The sequence below is a fragment of the Nerophis ophidion genome, linkage group LG26 (assembly GCF_033978795.1).
Source record: "Nerophis ophidion isolate RoL-2023_Sa linkage group LG26, RoL_Noph_v1.0, whole genome shotgun sequence".
NCBI lineage: Eukaryota > Metazoa > Chordata > Actinopteri > Syngnathiformes > Syngnathidae > Nerophis > Nerophis ophidion.
In genome coordinates this window covers 6,727,850-6,748,108 of record NC_084636.1, presented here as the reverse complement: position 1 = coordinate 6,748,108, position 20,259 = coordinate 6,727,850, and the positions used below count along the sequence as shown (strand labels likewise).

The window sequence follows — 20,259 nt, the reverse complement described above, 5'->3', positions numbered from 1 at the left end:
CCCACTACTATAGACCACGCAGTCTGATAGTTTATATATCAATGATGAAATATTAACATTGCAACACATGCCAATATGGCCTTTTTAGTTTACTAAATTGCAATTTTAAATTTCCCGCAAAGTATCCTGTTGAAAACATTGGATTGTAGCAGACATTTTGTTCCAGCCCGATCCCAGCTATAAGTCGTCTGCTTTAATCGCATAATTACACAGTATTCTGGACATCTATGTTGCTGAATCTTTTGCAATTTGTTCAATGAATAATGGAGACGTCAAAGAAGAAAGATGTAGGTGGGAAGCGGTGTATTGCGGCCGCCTTTAGCGACACAAACACAGCCGGTGTTTACTTGTTTACATTCCCAAAAGATGACGGTGAAGCTTTACTATGGAACAGAGCGGTCAAGCGAACACGGTTCCCTACCACATGTCAACCAGCAGGTTTCGGCGAGAAAATGGTAATAAGTCGGCTCTTACCGTAGACATGAGCAGAGAGCTTGCGTCGTTCCTCGTGCACCTGTCAAAGAGGCAGCTGCGGACTCTCTTGCCTCCTCCGACCGGCCGCCCCCGAACGTGGGATGATTCCACTGTGGTGGAGGGGGAAAAAAAAAATCTCAGCCCGGCCCCAACGGCTGTCTTCGCTTCGCCTCGTCGAGAAACGTGGCTTCCCTCAGAAACACTGGCGGTCACCAGACCCCTCCGACTTTCAGGTACGACCATATAATCTCACTAAAACACTAGTAATACAATAAGCAGATAAGGGATTTTACAGAATTATCCTAGTAAATGTGTCTAATAACATCTAAATCGCTCCCACTGCCCTCGTCTTTTTTTTGTAGTCCTTCGCTCTCACTTTCTTCTTCCACGAATCTTTCATCCTTGCTCAAATTAATGGGGAAATCGTCGCTTTCTCGGTCCGAATCGCTCTTGCTGCTTGTGGCCATGATTGTAAACAATGTTCAAATGTGAGGAGCTCCACAACCCCTGACGTCACGCGCACATCGTCTGCTACTTCCGGTACAGGCAAGGCTTTTTTATTAGCGACCAAAAGTTGCGAACTTTATCGTGGATGTTCTCTCCTAAATCCTTTCAGCAAAAATATTGCAATATCGCGAAATGATCAAGTATGACACATAGAATGGACCTGCTATCCCCGTTTGAATAAGAAAATCTCATTTCAGTAGGCCTTTAAGTTCATGCATGTTTTGAAATAAAAACAATTAAGAGTAAAAAAAAAAAAGTTCAATAATTTTTTTTTGTATTCATAACAACAAATATAACATAAATTAAAACAACAATTTGCAGATCTTCCTCAGACTGTCTACCAGCCCAGCACTAATCCTGCAAGCCACGACAGACAATGAGGATATAAGGAAATTTACCATTTATATTTTTATCAGTGACTGAGCAGGAAGGGGCCAGGAATATGCGGCAACATTTTATATGATTAACTCAGTCATTTAGGCTTTTAATTGGCATTTTTACATGTGCTTCTTTACGTTTTTTAAAGCTAGAATTGCCTTTTTGTAATATATTTTTTTTTACGCTTTTTACTTTTCACAGCTAGCATCTCTTAGACGAGAGGTGTCGAAGTGGTTCTCATTGAGGGCCCCATGGCAGTTATGTTTGGCCCCAGGGGGCCGCTTCTAACAGTGAATACCATTACACATTTTTTTTATGCATTTTAAACTAAAATGTAAATAATTTCACCTCAAAATGTAGTGTATATTACTGTAAATGGGAAAACAGTACTGCTGTTTTTATGTTAAAAAAAGCCAGCTCAGTTGCCAGAATTTTACTGTAAAATATTTAAAAAATTTCTGTAAATAAAAAAAAAAAACCTGCAATTTTACAGTAACATTTTGGCACCTGAGCTGACAGTTTGTCTGTGTTTTTTTTAAACGTAAATCGCTAACTGTAGATTTTTCAGTGTATTACTGTAAATGCCAAAACAGCACCACAGTTTATCACAGTAAAAACAACTACTGTTTTTTTCTATTTAGAGAAAAATGCTGTAAAAAACACAGTCAATTTCACAATTTTACTATGAAAGCTACCAACAATGGGAAACCGGGCGCTCCCAGTCTGTGGAACGCTCTCCCTGACCACCTGAGGACACCACAGACTGTGGATGCTTTTAAAAAAGGCTTAAAAACCCTTCTTTTAAAAAAAAACTTTTTTTTTTTTTATATATGCGTAGTAGTTCTAGCTATTAGGCTGTTCTAGTTTTTATTTTTTATTTTTTTATTATCTTTTTATTGTCATTTTAATTTTTTTAATACATTGTAGCACTTTGAGGTTGTTTTACTCTATGTTAAGTGTTTGTGTTTTTTTTACAAATAAAATGTATTATTATTTTTAAATCCATTTCTACTTTTACATTGCACAGTTTGATGGATAACTTGCTTTCCAATCATTATTATTACTATTTATTTACATTTAAAAAAGGGTTTGAATGTTTAATCATTTATTTTTGCACAATTAGACAATATTTAAAGTTAACATAATTTGCAATTACATGGAGTACATTTTTTTCCCTCCCAAAATAGAAAGAAAGAATACATTTAGTAAGAAAAGTTACAGTACATTAGTGCTAATTTTTTTGTTTTGTTGCTATAATATCTTTTTGGTAACATTAGTCATAGAACACAGAAGTCTATCTAAACCGGGGGTAGGCAACCCGCGGCTCTTAAACTCTTTAGCGCCGCCCTGGTGGCTCTCTGGAGCTTTTTCAAAAATGTATGAAAAATGGAAAAAGATGATGGGAAAAAAATATGATTAATATGGTTTCTGTCAGACAAACATGACACAAAACCTCCCTAATTGTTATAAAGCACACTGTTTTATTAAATTCGAGTATTTGGCGAGCACCGTTTTCTCCTACTAATTCTGGCGGTCCTTAAACTCATCGTAGTTTGTTTACGTCTGTAACCTTCTCCGACTTTCTAAGACGTGTTTTATGCCGCTTCTTTTCCGTCTCATTTTGTCCACCAAACTTTTAACGTTGTGCGTGAATGCACCAAGGTGAGTTTTGTTGATGTTATTGACTTGTGTTGAGTGCTAATCAGACATATTTGGTCACTGCATGACTGCAAGCTAATCGATGCTAACATGCTATTTAGGCTAACTATATTGCATCATTATGCCTCATTTGTAGCTATATTTGAGCTCATTTAGTTTCTTTTAAGTCCTCTTGATTCAATTTATATCTCAGGACACATTATCTGTATGTAATATGGCTTATCATTTTTTGCGGCTCCAGACATATTTGTTTTTGTATTTTTGGTCCAATATGGCTCTTTCAACATTTTAGGTTGCCGACCCCTGTTTTAAACGACCTGCTTCTTTAAAATAAAAATAAAATAAAAAAATAAATAAAAAATCATCAGTCTAACTCGATGACTCAGCAATATTAGAAAAACCGGAAGTTGTGTTGTTGTGTGCCAAGTACCAGCTGCGGTTTTCGGATTTAAGTGGACTTGTGTAGCGGTTCTAGACCACTACAACGTCCTGTAAGTGAAGACGTAATATTTCGTTAACACTTTTTATACAAATACAAACAAAAAAACAGACAAAACGGACATTTTATTTTTTGAATGCAGTCACCGGAAGTCGCCCTCCAAAATAAAACGGCCACATCGCCATGACGTATTATCTTTATTAATATCGACTTTTACCGAGTCGTAATATTTCGTTAACACTTTTCATACAAATACACACAGAAAACATACAAAACGGACATTTTATTTTAAGATGCAGTCACCGGAAGTCGCCCTTCAAAATAAAATGGCCACATCGCCATGACGTATTATCTTTATTATTGTCGACTTTTACCAGGTAGCTTGGCAATGACGTCACTAAGACTAATAAAGAACAAAAAAAAAGAAAAGTTTAGTATTGACTCCTCTCGTTCGCGCTCCTCCGGTCCCCTCCTCCTTCGTGCATCTTCGGCTCTTTTCGGCATGCCGAAGCCAACACACACACACACACACGCACACAAAGGTGCTGCGTGCACACTGACATGGATCGAGTGGCTCACCTTGCATCCTAGCTCGGTACGAACCGGGTTAACGGGACGACCTTACCACCCCACCCGCGACTAACCACCCACCCACGCACTTTTCCCCACCCTGGAGATCCTCGTCGTGGTCGTCGGCCCGGTTCGGTTCGGTTGCAGAGGACACGAGCCCAGGACGCTCCTCTAAAGGTCAGAATTTTTTGGGTTATTTTTTTAATATAAGACATTTTATTGATGTTTGCTTTTGATGCACGTTTTATGTTATTTAATTATTATATGTGGGTTTGGGGGGGGGGGGGGGGGGTGCATAAGATGGAGGAATGACGATGGATGCGAGGTGGAAAATGGAGGATGCAGAAATGATGACAATGGAGGATTTTTTTCTCTCTTTGTGCTGTGTATCATGTATCCGTCTTATATTATCGATATTTATCAGGGGCGTATCGATGCAAATTTTAAGGTCACAGTTCGATTCATTTTGGGTGCAAAAAAAATATCAAGCATGAAAACTGGTCAGCTTTGGAATGATGTAAAAAATAAATAAATAAAGAAATCATGTAAGGATGCAAGCTTGGGGAAGGGGACTTTGTTACCGTTTGTGCGTAAATGTTTGAAAATGTAGGTCAAAACATCGAAGACCACAAAGACGTTGATACAACGTTGATTTACACGTCCATTAAAATGGACTTTCGAAACGACGTTAAGTTGTTGTGTTTGTAAATTGAGACGACGTCGGCGTCTTAACGTTGGATCGGCGTGGTCGAAAGGACGTTGTCGAAAAGCACATTGTTTCAACCTTGTGTTTGCGTTGTAGGACGTTGGTTGGGAAATGACCCAAAATACAATGGTCCAATCCAAGTCAGAACTTGTTATGAATACAAAAAAAATATTATTGAACTTTTTTTTTTTACTGTTAATTATTTTTATTGCAAAACATCCATCCATCCATCCATCATCTTCCGCTTATTCGAGGTCGGGTCGCGGGGGCAGCAGCCTAAGCAGGGAAGCCCAGACTTCCCTCTCCCCAGCCACTTCGTCTAGCTCTTCCCGGGGGATCCCGAGGCGTTCCCAGGCCAGCCGGGAGACATAGTCTTCCCAACGTGTCCTGGGTCTTCCCCGTGGCCTCCTACCGGTTGGACGTGCCCTAAACACCTCCCTAGGGAGGCGTTCGGGTGGCATCCTGACCAGATGCCCGAACCACCTCATCTGGCTCCTCTCCATGTGGAGGAGCAGCGACTTTACTTTGAGTTCCTCCCAGATGGCAGAGCTTCTCACCCTATCTCTAAGGGAGAGACCCGCCACGGAGGAAACTCATTTCGGCCGCTTGTACCCGTGATCTTATCCTTTCGGTCATGACCCAAATCTCATGACCATAGGTGAGGATGGGAACGTAGATCGACCGGTAAATTGAGAGCTTTGCCTTCCGGCTCAGCTCCTTCTTCACCACAACGGATCGGTACAACATCCGCATTACTGAAGACGCCGCACCGATCCGCCTGTCGATCTCACCATCCACTCTTCCCTCACTCGTGAACAAGACTCCTAGGTACTTGAACTCCTCCACTTGGGGCAGGGTCTCCTCACCAACCCAGAGATGGCATTCCACCCTTTTCCGGGCGAGAACCATGGACTCAGACTTGGAGGTGCTGATTCTCATTCTGGTCGCTTCACACTCGGCTGCGAACTGAGTTTGAAGCGACCGAGTGTGAATGTAAGTTCATGCAAAACATGCATGAACTTAAAGGCCTACTGAAATGAGATTTTCTTATTTAAACGGGGATAGCAGGTCCATTTTATGTGTCATACTTGATCATTTCGCGGTATTGCCATATTTTTGCTGAAAGGATTTAGTAGAGAACATCCACGATAAAGTTCGCAACTGGAGAAAAGCCCTGGCTCTACCGGAAGTCGCAGACGATGACGTCATATGTCAGGGGTGTCAAACTCAAATACAGAGTGGGCCGAAATTTAAAACTGAACAAAGCCGCGGGCCAGGGTTGAACCAATGAACCTTTTAATAGGGACCCAGACAAGTTTTGCATTGAACATTGAACAAGCAAGGCTTATATAACTTTATAGCAGGGGTAGGGAACCTACGGCTGTAGAGCCAGATGTGGCTCTTTTGATGACTGCATATGGCTCTCAGATAATTATATTTATATAGCGCTTTTCTCTAGTGACTCAAAGCGCTTTACAAAGTGACACCCAATATCTAAGTTACATTTAAACTAGTGTGGGTGGCACTGGGGGCAGGTGTGTAAAGTGTCTTGCCCAAGGACACAACGGCAGTGACTAGGATGGCGGAAGTGGGAATCGAACCTGGAACCCTCAGGTTGCTAGCACGGCCACTCTACCAACCGAGCTATGCCGAGAAACCGTGTAATACTCTTCCATATCAGTCGGTGGAAGTCGGTAGCTAATTGCTTTGTAGATGTTGGAAACAGCGGGAGGCAGAGTGCAGGTAAAAAGGTGTCTAACGCTTAAACCACGGGTAGGGAACCTATGGCTCTACAGCCGGAAGACTGCATATGGCTCTCAGATAAATCTTAGCTGACATTGCTTAACACGATAAATAATGAATAATTCCGCTGGTAATCACAGTTTCAAAAATAACGTTCAAATTATAAAACATTCTCATGCATTTTAATCCAACCATCCGTTTTCTACCGCACCTGTTCAAGATGTCGCATTAATGGTAAGAAGTTATTGGTTAACTTTTATAATAACAATGTTGTTAAAAAGAATAAGAGACTTATTGTACTCTACAAATGTTGGTCATACTTAAAATGCACGAATTTAGTTGAATTCAGTGTTGAAAAATATTGTATGGCTGTTACGGAAATACTTTGTGAAATATTTGGCTTTCATGGCTCTCTCAGCCAAAAAGGTTCCCGACCCCTGCTTTATAGTGACACGCAAAATCGAGTTTCAAATAATAATAATTATCAATGGCATATCAAATAAAATTTAAATACAAATTTAATGCCGCTTTTCTGTTTGCAGCCTTCTGAGGTAAATATCGTCCCGAAAGAGTTAGTGCTGCAAGGGGTTCTGGGTATTTGTTCTGTTGTGTTTGTTATGTTACAGTGCAGATGTTCTCCCGAAATGTGTTTGTCATTCTTGTTTGGTGTGAGTTCACAGTGTGGCGCATATTTGTAACAGTGTTAAAGTTGTTTATACGGCCACCCTCAGTGTGACCTGTATGGCTGTTGACCAAGTATGATTGCATTCACTTATGTGTGTGTTATAGCCACATATATTATGCCAGTGGGCCTGCACGCTGTTTGTATGGAGGAAATGCGGACATGACGACAGGTTGTAGAGAATACCTTTAAGGCACGCCCCCAATATTGTTGTCCGGGTGGAAATCGGGAGAATGCTTGCCCCGGGAGATTTTCGGGAGGGGCACTGAACTTCGGGAGGATTGGCAAGTGTGAAAATTTGCGCTACTGTGTAATAACGGCGTGCCAGCTTTAATGTTAATTTGAAATTGCCTCAAGGGCCAAATTAAATTACACGGGCCAGAGTTTGACACCCATGTCATATGTTGTTGGCTCCTCACATATTCACATTGATTTTAATGGGAGCCTCCAACAAAAACCGCTATTCAGACGGAGAAAACGACAATTTCCTCATTAATTTGAGCGAGGATGAAAAATTTGTGTTTGAGGATATTGATAGCGACAAACTAGAAAAAAAAACAAAAAGTTAAAAAAGAAAAAAAACGAGATTGCAATCGCGTTGCATTGAGGCGGATTCATTTGTTTTTATAGACATTTACTTGGATAATTTTGGGAAATCCCTTATCTTTCTATTGTGTTGCTAGTGTTTAAGTGAGTTTAATAGTACCTGATAGTCGGAAGTGTACGTCCACGGCCGGGTGTTGACACGCAGTGTCTCGGGGAAGTCGACGGCAGCTTTATGGACGGCACAAGCTCAGCTGATATCCGGTAAGAGGCGACTTTTTAACCACAATTTTCTCACCCAAACCTGCTGGCTGACATCTAGTCGGGATCCATGTCCGCTGTGATCCATACTAAATTTTCACCTCCGTGACTTTTAAACAAGGAATCACCGTGTGTTTGTGTGGCTAAAGGCTAAAGCTTCCCAACTCCGTCTTTCTACTTTGACTTCTCCAATATTATTTGAACAAATTGCAAATGATTCAGCAACACAGTTGTCCAAAATACTGTGTAATTATGCCGTTAAAGCAGACGACTTTTAGCTGTGTGTGTGTGCAGCGCTCATATTCACAACAGCCCGTGACGTCACGCGTACATGCCATTATTACGCAATGTTTTCAAGAAAAAAGTCCCGGGAAATTAAAAATTGCAATTTAGTAAACTAACCCGGCCGTATTGGGATGTGTTGCAATGTTAATATTTCATCATTGATATATAAACTATCAGACTGCGTGGTGGGTAGTAGTGGCTTTCAGTAGGCCTTTAAATGTCATCAAAAACATGTTGTTTCAACGTTAGGTTTGTGTTGTAGAATGTTGGTTGGAAAACGACCAAATTTCAATGGTCAAGTGAACGTCAGAACCTGACATTGTTAAAAAGGATGTTGTTTCAACGTTGTGTTTGCGTTGTAGAATATTGGTTGGGAAATGATCAAATTTCGATGGGTAAATTAACCTATCAACCTGACATTGATTAAGCGTCGTCAAAAAGCATGTTGTTTCAACGTTGTATTTGTGTTGTAGAATATTGGTTGGGAAATGACCACATTTCAATGGTCAGGTCAATGCCAGAACCTGACATTGTTTAAACATTGTTAAAAAGGATGTTGTTTCAACATTGTGTTTGCGTTGTAGAATATTGGTTGGGAAATGACCGCATTTCAATGGTGTAATCAACGTCAGAACCTGACATTGTTTAAACATTGTTAAAAAGCATGTTGTTTCTACGTTGTGTTTGTGTTGTAGAATATTGGTTGGGAAATGACCAAAATTCAATGGTGAAGTCAACGTTAGAACCTGACATTGTTTAAACATTGTTAAAAAGCATGTTGTTTCTACGTTGTGTTTGTGTCGTAGAATATTGGTTGGGAAATGACCACATTTCAACGCTCTATTCAGCGTCAGAAACTGACATTGTTTAAACGTCGTTAAAAAGCATGTTGTTTCATTGTTGTATTGGCGTTGTAAAATATTGGTTGGAAAATGACCAAAATTCAATGGTCAAGTCAACGTCAGATCCTGACATTGTTTAAACGTCGTTAAAAAGCATGTTGTTTCAACGTTGTTTGTGTTGTAGAATATTGGTTGGGAAATGACCAGAATTCAAAGGTCAAATCAACGTCAGAACCCAACTTTGATTGAATGTTGTCAGAAGCATGTTGTTTCAACGTTGTGTTTGCGTTGTAGAATGTTGGTTGGGAAATCACCCAAAATTCAATGGTCAAATCCAAGTCAAAAGCCGACATTGATTAAACGTCGTCAAAAAGCATGTTGTTTCAACGTTAGGTTTGTGTTGTAAAATATTGGTTGGAAAACGACCAAATTTCAATGGTCAAATCAACGTCACAGCCTGACATTTTTAAACACTGTTAAAAAAAGGATGTTGTTTCAACGTTAGGTTTGTGTTGTAGAATGTTGGTTGGAAAATGACCAAAATTCAATGGTCAAGTCAACGTCAGATCCTGACATTGTTTAAACGTCGTTAAAAAGCATGTTGTTTCAACGTTGTTTGTGTTGTAGAATATTGGTTGGGAAATGACCAGAATTCAAAGGTCAAATCAACGTCAGAACCCAACTTTGATTGAATGTTGTCAGAAGCATGTTGTTTCAACGTTGTGTTTGCGTTGTAGAATGTTGGTTGGGAAATCACCCAAAATTCAATGGTCAAATCCAAGTCAAAAGCCGACATTGATTAAACGTCGTCAAAAAGCATGTTGTTTCAACGTTAGGTTTGTGTTGTAAAATATTGGTTGGAAAACGACCAAATTTCAATGGTCAAATCAACGTCACAGCCTGACATTTTTAAACACTGTTAAAAAAAGGATGTTGTTTCAACGTTAGGTTTGTGTTGTAGAATGTTGGTTGGAAAACGACCAAATTTCAATGGTCAAGTCAACGTCAGAACCTGACATTGTTAAAAAGGATGTTGTTTCAACGTTGTAGAATATTGGTTGGGAAATGATCAAATTTCAATGGGTAAATTAACCTATCAACCTGACATTGATTAAGCGTCGTCAAAAAGCTTGTTGTTTCAACGTTGTATTTGTGTTGTAGAATATTGTTTGGGAAATGGCCACATTTCAATGGTCCAGTCAACGTCAAAACCTGACATTGTTTAAACATTGTTTAAACATTGTTAAAAAGGATGTTGTTTCAACGTTGTGTTTGCGTTGTAGAATATTGGTTGGGAAATGACCACATTTCAACGGTCTATTCAGCGTATGAAACTGACATTGTTTAAACACTGTTAAAAAGCATGTTGTTTCAACGTTGTGTTTGTGTTGTAGAATATTGGTTGGGAAATGACCAAAATTCAATGGTGAAGTCAACGTTAGAACCTGACATTGTTTAAACATTGTTAAAAAGCATGTTGTTTCTACGTTGTGTTTGTGTCGTAGAATATTGGTTGGGAAATGACCACATTTCAACGCTCTATTCAGCGTCAGAAACTGACATTGTTTAAACGTCGTTAAAAAGCATGTTGTTTCATTGTTGTATTGGCGTTGTAAAATATTGGTTGGAAAATGACCAAAATTCAATGGTCAAGTCAACGTCAGATCCTGACATTGTTTAAACGTCGTTAAAAAGCATGTTGTTTCAACGTTGTTTGTGTTGTAGAATATTGGTTGGGAAATGACCAGAATTCAAAGGTCAAATCAACGTCAGAACCCAACTTTGATTGAATGTTGTCAGAAGCATGTTGTTTCAACGTTGTGTTTGCGTTGTAGAATGTTGGTTGGGAAATCACCCAAAATTCAATGGTCAAATCCAAGTCAAAAGCCGACATTGATTAAACGTCGTCAAAAAGCATGTTGTTTCAACGTTAGGTTTGTGTTGTAAAATATTGGTTGGAAAACGACCAAATTTCAATGGTCAAATCAACGTCACAGCCTGACATTTTTAAACACTGTTAAAAAAAGGATGTTGTTTCAACGTTAGGTTTGTGTTGTAGAATGTTGGTTGGAAAACGACCAAATTTCAATGGTCAAGTCAACGTCAGAACCTGACATTGTTAAAAAGGATGTTGTTTCAACGTTGTAGAATATTGGTTGGGAAATGATCAAATTTCAATGGGTAAATTAACCTATCAACCTGACATTGATTAAGCGTCGTCAAAAAGCTTGTTGTTTCAACGTTGTATTTGTGTTGTAGAATATTGTTTGGGAAATGGCCACATTTCAATGGTCCAGTCAACGTCAAAACCTGACATTGTTTAAACATTGTTTAAACATTGTTAAAAAGGATGTTGTTTCAACGTTGTGTTTGCGTTGTAGAATATTGGTTGGGAAATGACCAAAATTCAATGGTGAAGTCAACGTTAGAACCTGACATTGTTTAAACATTGTTAAAAAGCATGTTGTTTCTACGTTGTGTTTGTGTCGTAGAATATTGGTTGGGAAATGACCACATTTCAACGCTCTATTCAGCGTCAGAAACTGACATTGTTTAAACGTCGTTAAAAAGCATGTTGTTTCATTGTTGTATTGGCGTTGTAAAATATTGGTTGGAAAATGACCAAAATTCAATGGTCAAGTCAACGTCAGATCCTGACATTGTTTAAACGTCGTTAAAAAGCATGTTGTTTCAACGTTGTTTGTGTTGTAGAATATTGGTTGGGAAATGACCAGAATTCAAAGGTCAAATCAACGTCAGAACCCAACTTTGATTGAATGTTGTCAGAAGCATGTTGTTTCAACGTTGTGTTTGCGTTGTAGAATGTTGGTTGGGAAATCACCCAAAATTCAATGGTCAAATCCAAGTCAAAAGCCGACATTGATTAAACGTCGTCAAAAAGCATGTTGTTTCAACGTTAGGTTTGTGTTGTAAAATATTGGTTGGAAAACGACCAAATTTCAATGGTCAAATCAACGTCACAGCCTGACATTTTTAAACACTGTTAAAAAAAGGATGTTGTTTCAACGTTAGGTTTGTGTTGTAGAATGTTGGTTGGAAAACGACCAAATTTCAATGGTCAAGTCAACGTCAGAACCTGACATTGTTAAAAAGGATGTTGTTTCAACGTTGTAGAATATTGGTTGGGAAATGATCAAATTTCAATGGGTAAATTAACCTATCAACCTGACATTGATTAAGCGTCGTCAAAAAGCTTGTTGTTTCAACGTTGTATTTGTGTTGTAGAATATTGTTTGGGAAATGGCCACATTTCAATGGTCCAGTCAACGTCAAAACCTGACATTGTTTAAACATTGTTAAAAAGGATGTTGTTTCAACGTTGTGTTTGCGTTGTAGAATATTGGTTGGGAAATGACCACATTTCAACGGTCTATTCAGCGTATGAAACTGACATTGTTTAAACACTGTTAAAAAGCATGTTGTTTCAACGTTGTGTTTGTGTTGTAGAATATTGGTTGGAATACGACCAAATTTCAATGGTCAAGTCAACGTCAGAACCTGACATTGTTTAAACATTGTTAAAAAGGATGTTGTTTCATCGTTGTGTTTGCATTGTAGGATATTGGTTGGGAAATGACCACATTTCAACTGTCTATCAAACGTCAGAAACTGACATTGATTAAACGTCGTCAAAAAGGATGTTGTTTCAACGTTGTGTTTGCGTTGTAGAATATTGGTTGAGAAACGACCAAATTTCAATGGGGAAAATAACCTATCAACCTGACATTGAATCAACGTCGTCAAAAAGCATGTTGTTTCAACGTTGTATTTGTGTTGTAGAATATTGGTTGGGAAATGACCGCATTTCAATGGTGTAATCAACGTCAGAACCTGACATTGTTTAAACATTGTTAAAAAGCATGTTGTTTCTACGTTGTGTTTGTGTTGTAGAATATTGGTTGGGAAATGACCAAAATTCAATGGTGAAGTCAACGTTAGAACCTGACATTGTTTAAACATTGTTAAAAAGCATGTTGTTTCTACGTTGTGTTTGTGTCGTAGAATATTGGTTGGGAAATGACCACATTTCAACGCTCTATTCAGCGTCAGAAACTGACATTGTTTAAACGTCGTTAAAAAGCATGTTGTTTCATTGTTGTATTGGCGTTGTAAAATATTGGTTGGAAAATGACCAAAATTCAATGGTCAAGTCAACGTCAGATCCTGACATTGTTTAAACGTCGTTAAAAAGCATGTTGTTTCAACGTTGTTTGTGTTGTAGAATATTGGTTGGGAAATGACCAGAATTCAAAGGTCAAATCAACGTCAGAACCCAACTTTGATTGAATGTTGTCAGAAGCATGTTGTTTCAACGTTGTGTTTGCGTTGTAGAATGTTGGTTGGGAAATCACCCAAAATTCAATGGTCAAATCCAAGTCAAAAGCCGACATTGATTAAACGTCGTCAAAAAGCATGTTGTTTCAACGTTAGGTTTGTGTTGTAAAATATTGGTTGGAAAACGACCAAATTTCAATGGTCAAATCAACGTCACAGCCTGACATTTTTAAACACTGTTAAAAAAAGGATGTTGTTTCAACGTTAGGTTTGTGTTGTAGAATGTTGGTTGGAAAACGACCAAATTTCAATGGTCAAGTCAACGTCAGAACCTGACATTGTTAAAAAGGATGTTGTTTCAACGTTGTAGAATATTGGTTGGGAAATGATCAAATTTCAATGGGTAAATTAACCTATCAACCTGACATTGATTAAGCGTCGTCAAAAAGCTTGTTGTTTCAACGTTGTATTTGTGTTGTAGAATATTGTTTGGGAAATGGCCACATTTCAATGGTCCAGTCAACGTCAAAACCTGACATTGTTTAAACATTGTTAAAAAGGATGTTGTTTCAACGTTGTGTTTGCGTTGTAGAATATTGGTTGGGAAATGACCACATTTCAACGGTCTATTCAGCGTATGAAACTGACATTGTTTAAACACTGTTAAAAAGCATGTTGTTTCAACGTTGTGTTTGTGTTGTAGAATATTGGTTGGAATACGACCAAATTTCAATGGTCAAGTCAACGTCAGAACCTGACATTGTTTAAACATTGTTAAAAAGGATGTTGTTTCATCGTTGTGTTTGCATTGTAGGATATTGGTTGGGAAATGACCACATTTCAACTGTCTATCAAACGTCAGAAACTGACATTGATTAAACGTCGTCAAAAAGGATGTTGTTTCAACGTTGTGTTTGTGTTGTATTGTAGAATATTGGTTGAGAAACGACCAAATTTCAATGGGGAAAATAACCTATCAACCTGACATTGAATCAACGTCGTCAAAAAGCATGTTGTTTCAACGTTGTATTTGCGTTGTAGAATATTGGTTGGGAAATGACCGCATTTCAATGGTGTAATCAACGTCAGAACCTGACATTGTTTAAACATTGTTAAAAAGCATGTTGTTTCTACGTTGTGTTTGTGTTGTAGAATATTGGTTGGGAAATGACCAAAATTCAAAGGTGAAGTCAACGTTAGAACCTGACATTGTTTAAACATTGTTAAAAAGCATGTTGTTTCTACGTTGTGTTTGTGTCGTAGAATATTGGTTGGGAAATGACCACATTTCAACGCTCTATTCAGCGTCAGAAACTGACATTGTTTAAACGACGTTAAAAAGCATGTTGTTTCATTGTTGTATTGGCGTTGTAAAATATTGGTTGGAAAATGACCAAAATTCAATGGTCAAGTCAACGTCAGAACCTGACATTGTTTAAATGTCGTTAAAAAAAAAGCATGTTGTTTCAACGTTGTTTGTGTTGTAGAATATTGGTTGGGAAATGACCAGAATTCAAAGGTCAAATCAACGTCAGAACCCAACTTTGATTGAATGTTGTCAGAAGCATGTTGTTTCAACGTTGTGTTTGCGTTGTAGAATGTTGGCTGGGAAATCACCCAAAATTCATTGGTCAAATCCAAGTCAAAAGCCGACATTGATTAAACGTCGTCAAAAAGCATGTTGTTTCAACGTTAGGTTTGTGTTGTAAAATATTGGTTGGAAAACGACCAAATTTCAATGGTCAAATCAACGTCACAGCCTGACATTTTTAAACACTGTTAAAAAAAGGATGTTGTTTCAACGTTAGGTTTGTGTTGTAGAATGTTGGTTGGGAAATGCCCAAAATTCAATGGTCAAATCCAAGTCAGAACTTAACATTGATTGAACGTTGGTAAAGAGCCTGTTGTTTCAACGTTGTGTTTGCGTTGTAAAATATTAGTTGGGAAATGACCACATTTCAATAAGGAAATTAACGTATCAACCTGACATTGAATCAACGTCGTCAAAAAGCATGTTGTTTCAAGGTTGTATTTGTGTTGTAGAATATTGGTTGGGAAATTACCAAATTTCAATGGTTAAATCAACGTCAGAACCTGACATTGATTTAACGTCGACAAAAAGCATGTTGTTTCAACGTTGTGTTTGTGTTGCTCAACGTCAGGACCTAATTCAACAAGTTCTTAACGTTGTTTCAATGTCTTGTGCCTGCTGGGATGTCACATATAATCATATATACAAACCCCTTTTCCATTTGAGTTGGGAAATGGTGTTAGATGTAAATATAAACAGAATACAATAATTTGCGAATCCTTTTCAACCCATATTCAGTTGAATATGCTACAAAGACAACATATTTGATGTTCAAACTCATAAACTTTTCTTTTTTTTTTGCAAAAAATAATTAACTTATGGCTGGTTTTATGGCTGCAACACGTGCCAAAGTAGTTGGGAAAGGGCATGTTCACCACTGTTACATCTTTTTACCTTTTCTTTTAACAACACTCAATAAACGTTTGGGAACTGAGGAAACTAATTGTTGATGCTTTGAAAGTGGAATTCTTTCCCATTCTTGTTTTATGTAGAGCTTCAGTCGTTCAACAGTCCGGGGTCTCCGCTGTCGTATTTTACGCTTCATAATGCACCACACATTTTCCATGGGAGACAGGTCTGGACTGCAGGCGGGCCAGGAAAGTACCCACACTCTTTTTTTTACAAAGCCACGCTGTTTTAACATGTGCTGAATATGGCTTGGCATTGTCTTGCTGAAATAAGCAGGGGCGCCCATGGAAAACACGGCGCTTAGATGGCAGCATATGTTGTTCCAAAACCTGTATGTACCTTTCAGCATTAATGGTGCCTTCACAGATGTGTAAGTTACCCATGCCTTGGCCACTAATGCACCCCCATACCATCACACATGCTGGCTTTTGAACTTTGCGTCGATAACAGTCTGGATGGTTCGCTTCCCCTTTGGTCCGGATGACACGATGTCGAATATTTCCAAAAACAATTTGAAATGTGGACTCGTCAGAACACTTTTCCACTTTGCATCAGTCCATCTTAGATGAGCTCGGGCCCAGCGAAGTCGGCGGCCTTTCTGGATGTTGTTGATAAATGGATTTTGCTTTGCATAATAGAGCCTTAACTGGCACTTACAGATGTAGCGACGAACTGTATTTAGTGATAGTGTTTTTCTGAAGTGTTCCTGAGTCCATGTGGTAATATCCTTTAGAGAATGATGTCGTTTTTGATACAGTGCCGTCTGAGGGATCGAAGGTCACGGTCATTCAATGTTGGTTCCCGGCCATGCCACTTACGTGGAGTGATTTCTCCAGATTCTCTGAACCTTTTGATGATATTATGGAGTGTAGATTTTGAAATCCCTAAATTTCTTGCGATTGCACTTTGAGAAACGTTGTTCTTAAACTGTTTGACTATTTGCTCACGCAGTTGTGGACAAAGGGGTGTACCTCGCCCCATCCTTTCTTGTGAAAGACTGAGCATTTTTTGGGAAGCTGTTTTTATACCCAATCATGGCACCCACCTGTTCCCAATTAGCCTGCACACCTGTGGGATGTTCCAAATAAGTGTTTGATGAGCATTCCTCAACGTTTTCAGTATTTATTGCCACCTTTCCCAACTTCTTTGTCACGTGTTGCTGGCATCAAATTCTAAAGTTAATGATTATTTGCAACAACAAAAAAATGTTTATCAGTTTGAACATCAAATATGTTGTCTTTGTAGCATATTCAACTGAATATGGGTTGAAAAGGATTTGCAAATCATTGTATTCCGTTTATATTTACATTTAACACAATTTCCCAACTCATATGGAAACGGGGTTTGTAGTTAATGGATTATAGTTCCCTATTCCTGATGGGAAAGCCTTGTGTCGCCATGGAAACGTTAACGAGAGACAAGGGTTTTCAAGCTCTGGATTCTGCTTGGCACTATTGCTGGTCAAATGCTGGGTTTTATGTGTTTTGTTTACCTGTCTATTTACTTATTTATCTACCTTCCTACCCATCCATCCATCCATGAAAACTACCTCATGATGATGATGATGATGATGATGATGATGATGATGAAGAACCTATCTGTATTTAATTGAGTTATTTATTGTTTCGCTAATTATTGTTATTATTATTATCATATTCGCATTGCAGTGTACTAATGGAAGGGACAGAGGGCGTGGCTAAGTGTGGTTTGCATGGAGGAGGGCGTGGCCAGATGTTGTCGCCGCCATGAACTTCTTTTGTAGAAGATCTCTTTTCTCGTTAGTCGACGCCAGCACGTTAGCGACCTATCTTAGCAATGTTGGCAAGGTCAAAGGTCGGCGTCTGACGTGAGCAGACAAACCTCACACATGCTGCACCCTGGTCGGGGGGGATGCGGTTGCCACGGTAACCAGACAAGTCAAGGAAGAGGAGAGGAGGGGGACAAAAAGGGGGCGGAGTCATGGATGCTCTTTGTTCTTGACGAAAGCCATGAGGATGATGAGGGGTTGTTGAATTCATGGCTGGTTGCCATGGTGACCATCTCTTTTCGTCGACATCATTTTTCACTTCCTGTTTCCTCCCATCCCACTCCTGGGTCATGTTGCGTGTGCGCGTGTGTGACATCAAAGACCTCTTCTGCATTGATGTCCTGAGTCACCATGGCAACGTGCTCCTCCATCCCCCACGTGTTTATTGATCTTTCCAGCTGCTCCTCTTTCATAACAAAATCACTTCTGAGTCCATTTTTTTTACCCATAATCCTCCAAGGCTCCGCTTACAGCCGTGTTCTGAACACCAAATAATGGAACCATTTTTTTAGTACATATAAACAATGCAGTACAACACACTGTTGCTGAGATAAAGGCTCATAATTTTAAAATACATTTTTTTTGTAGTAGAACGTCCCTTTTACTACCCTCCCAAACACGCCTCAAAAAATAAAATAAAATAACATCCAAACAAAGAAAAAAAAAAAAAAAAAAAGATGTGTTAAAAATAAAAAAATATACAAATAAATTAAAAAATAGATATGTTAAAAATAAACAGATAAATAAAATAAATAAAAAATATATTTTTTACATAAAATAAAAATACATAACAAATATTTTACATAAATAAAAAAATAAAACCTGTTACATTAAAAAATACAAATAAAATAAATGATTAGTTTTTTTACATGAAATAAAAATACATAGTTTTTTTTTTACATAAAATAAAAATACATAAAAAATATGTTCCATAAAATTAATACAAATAAAACAATGTTACATAAATTTCTACGTTAAAAATATGTTAAATAAAATAAAAATTAAAAAAAGTTACATAAAATAAAAATACATTAAAAATATGTTACGTAAAATAAAAATAAATACAAAGGTTACATAAAATAAAAATACATAAAAAATATGTTACATAAAATGAAAAGAAATAAAAAATACATTTAAAGTTTGTAACATAAATAAAGTTACCTCAAATAAAATACATTAAAAATATGTTACATAAAATAAAAAAATGATTGAAAAATGTTACATACAAAATACATAAAAACAATGTTACATAAAATAAAAATAAGTAAATAAATATTACATAAAATAAAAATACATTAAAATATGTTACTTAAATAAAAAATAAAACAAATGTTGCATAAAAATACATAAATAAATGTTACATAAAACAGAAATATATTAATTTTTTTTATATAAGATAAAAATACATAAAAATATGTACCATAAATTAAAATAATTCAAAAAATGTTACATAAAATTATACATAACAAATATGTTACGTAAAATAAAAAATAAAAAATGTTACATGAAAAAATACATTAAAAATATTTCACATAAAATAAAAATAAATTAAAAAATGTTCCATAAAAAAAATACATAGTTTTTTTACATAAAGTAAAAATCCATAAAAATATGTTCCATAAAATTAAAACGAATAAAAAAAGTTACATAAATTATACATTAAAAATATGTTACATAAAATAATAAAAAAAAAAGTTACATAAAATAGAAATACATTAAATATATGTTACATAAAATAAAAATAAATAAAAGTTACATGAAATGAAAATACATAAAAAATATTGTACAAAACATAAAAATAAATTAAAAATGGTACATAAAAATACATTAAAATAAGTTACATAAATTAAAAATAAAGAAAAAAACTTACATAAAACAAAAATACATTAAAATATGGTACATAAAATAAAAAAAAATAAAGATGTTACATACAAAATACAAACAAAATATTTTACATAAAATAAAAATAAGTAGATAAATGTTATATAAAATAAAAAATACACTAAGAATATGTTACATAAAATAAAAAAAATATTTTTTTTTTGCATAAAATAAAAATACATTAAAAATATGTTATATAAGATACAAATACATAAACATTTTTTATCCATCCATCCGTTTTCTACTGCTTGTCCCTTTTGGGGTTGCGGGGGGTGCTGGAGCCTATTTCAGCTGCATTCGCTCTTATAAAATGAAAATACATTAAAATATGTTATATAAAGTAAAAATACAAAAAACAAATGGTACATAAAATAAAAATACATCAAAATTAATAAATATATTACATTAAATAAATAAAAGAAAAAACAGTCTGTCCGTGGTTGTCAAACTTTTTCCACAGAGTACTACCTTGGAAAAAACCTGGCTCTCCAAGTACCAGCATAATAGCCAACATAAAACTACAGTAGCATAGTAGACTTAAGTATTCATCCAAAACAATGCGGAGGTTTTTTTTAACTAGCATATTCAATATTTGTGGCCACTGTTTGTCACATCACACACAGTTTGAACAGTATCACAGTGTTTGAATATAGGGACATACAACACTGTACTTTAATCAAGTGGTT

General features: G+C 36.8%; 1 protein-coding gene across 1 annotated transcript in view; it reads left to right on the top strand.

Annotated features, from left to right (window-relative positions):
- Nucleotides 1-2,935: 2,935 nt before the first annotated feature.
- LOC133543944 (adenomatous polyposis coli protein 2-like) overlaps nt 2,936-20,259 on the top strand; it is a 50,541-nt gene continuing 33,217 nt past the window's right edge. The window contains exons 1-2 of the mRNA XM_061888880.1: nt 2,936-3,021; nt 4,134-4,204. Coding sequence (XP_061744864.1) covers nt 3,012-3,021; nt 4,134-4,204 — 81 coding nt within the window. The 5' untranslated portion in view covers nt 2,936-3,011. The remainder of the gene's footprint in view (nt 3,022-4,133; nt 4,205-20,259) is intronic.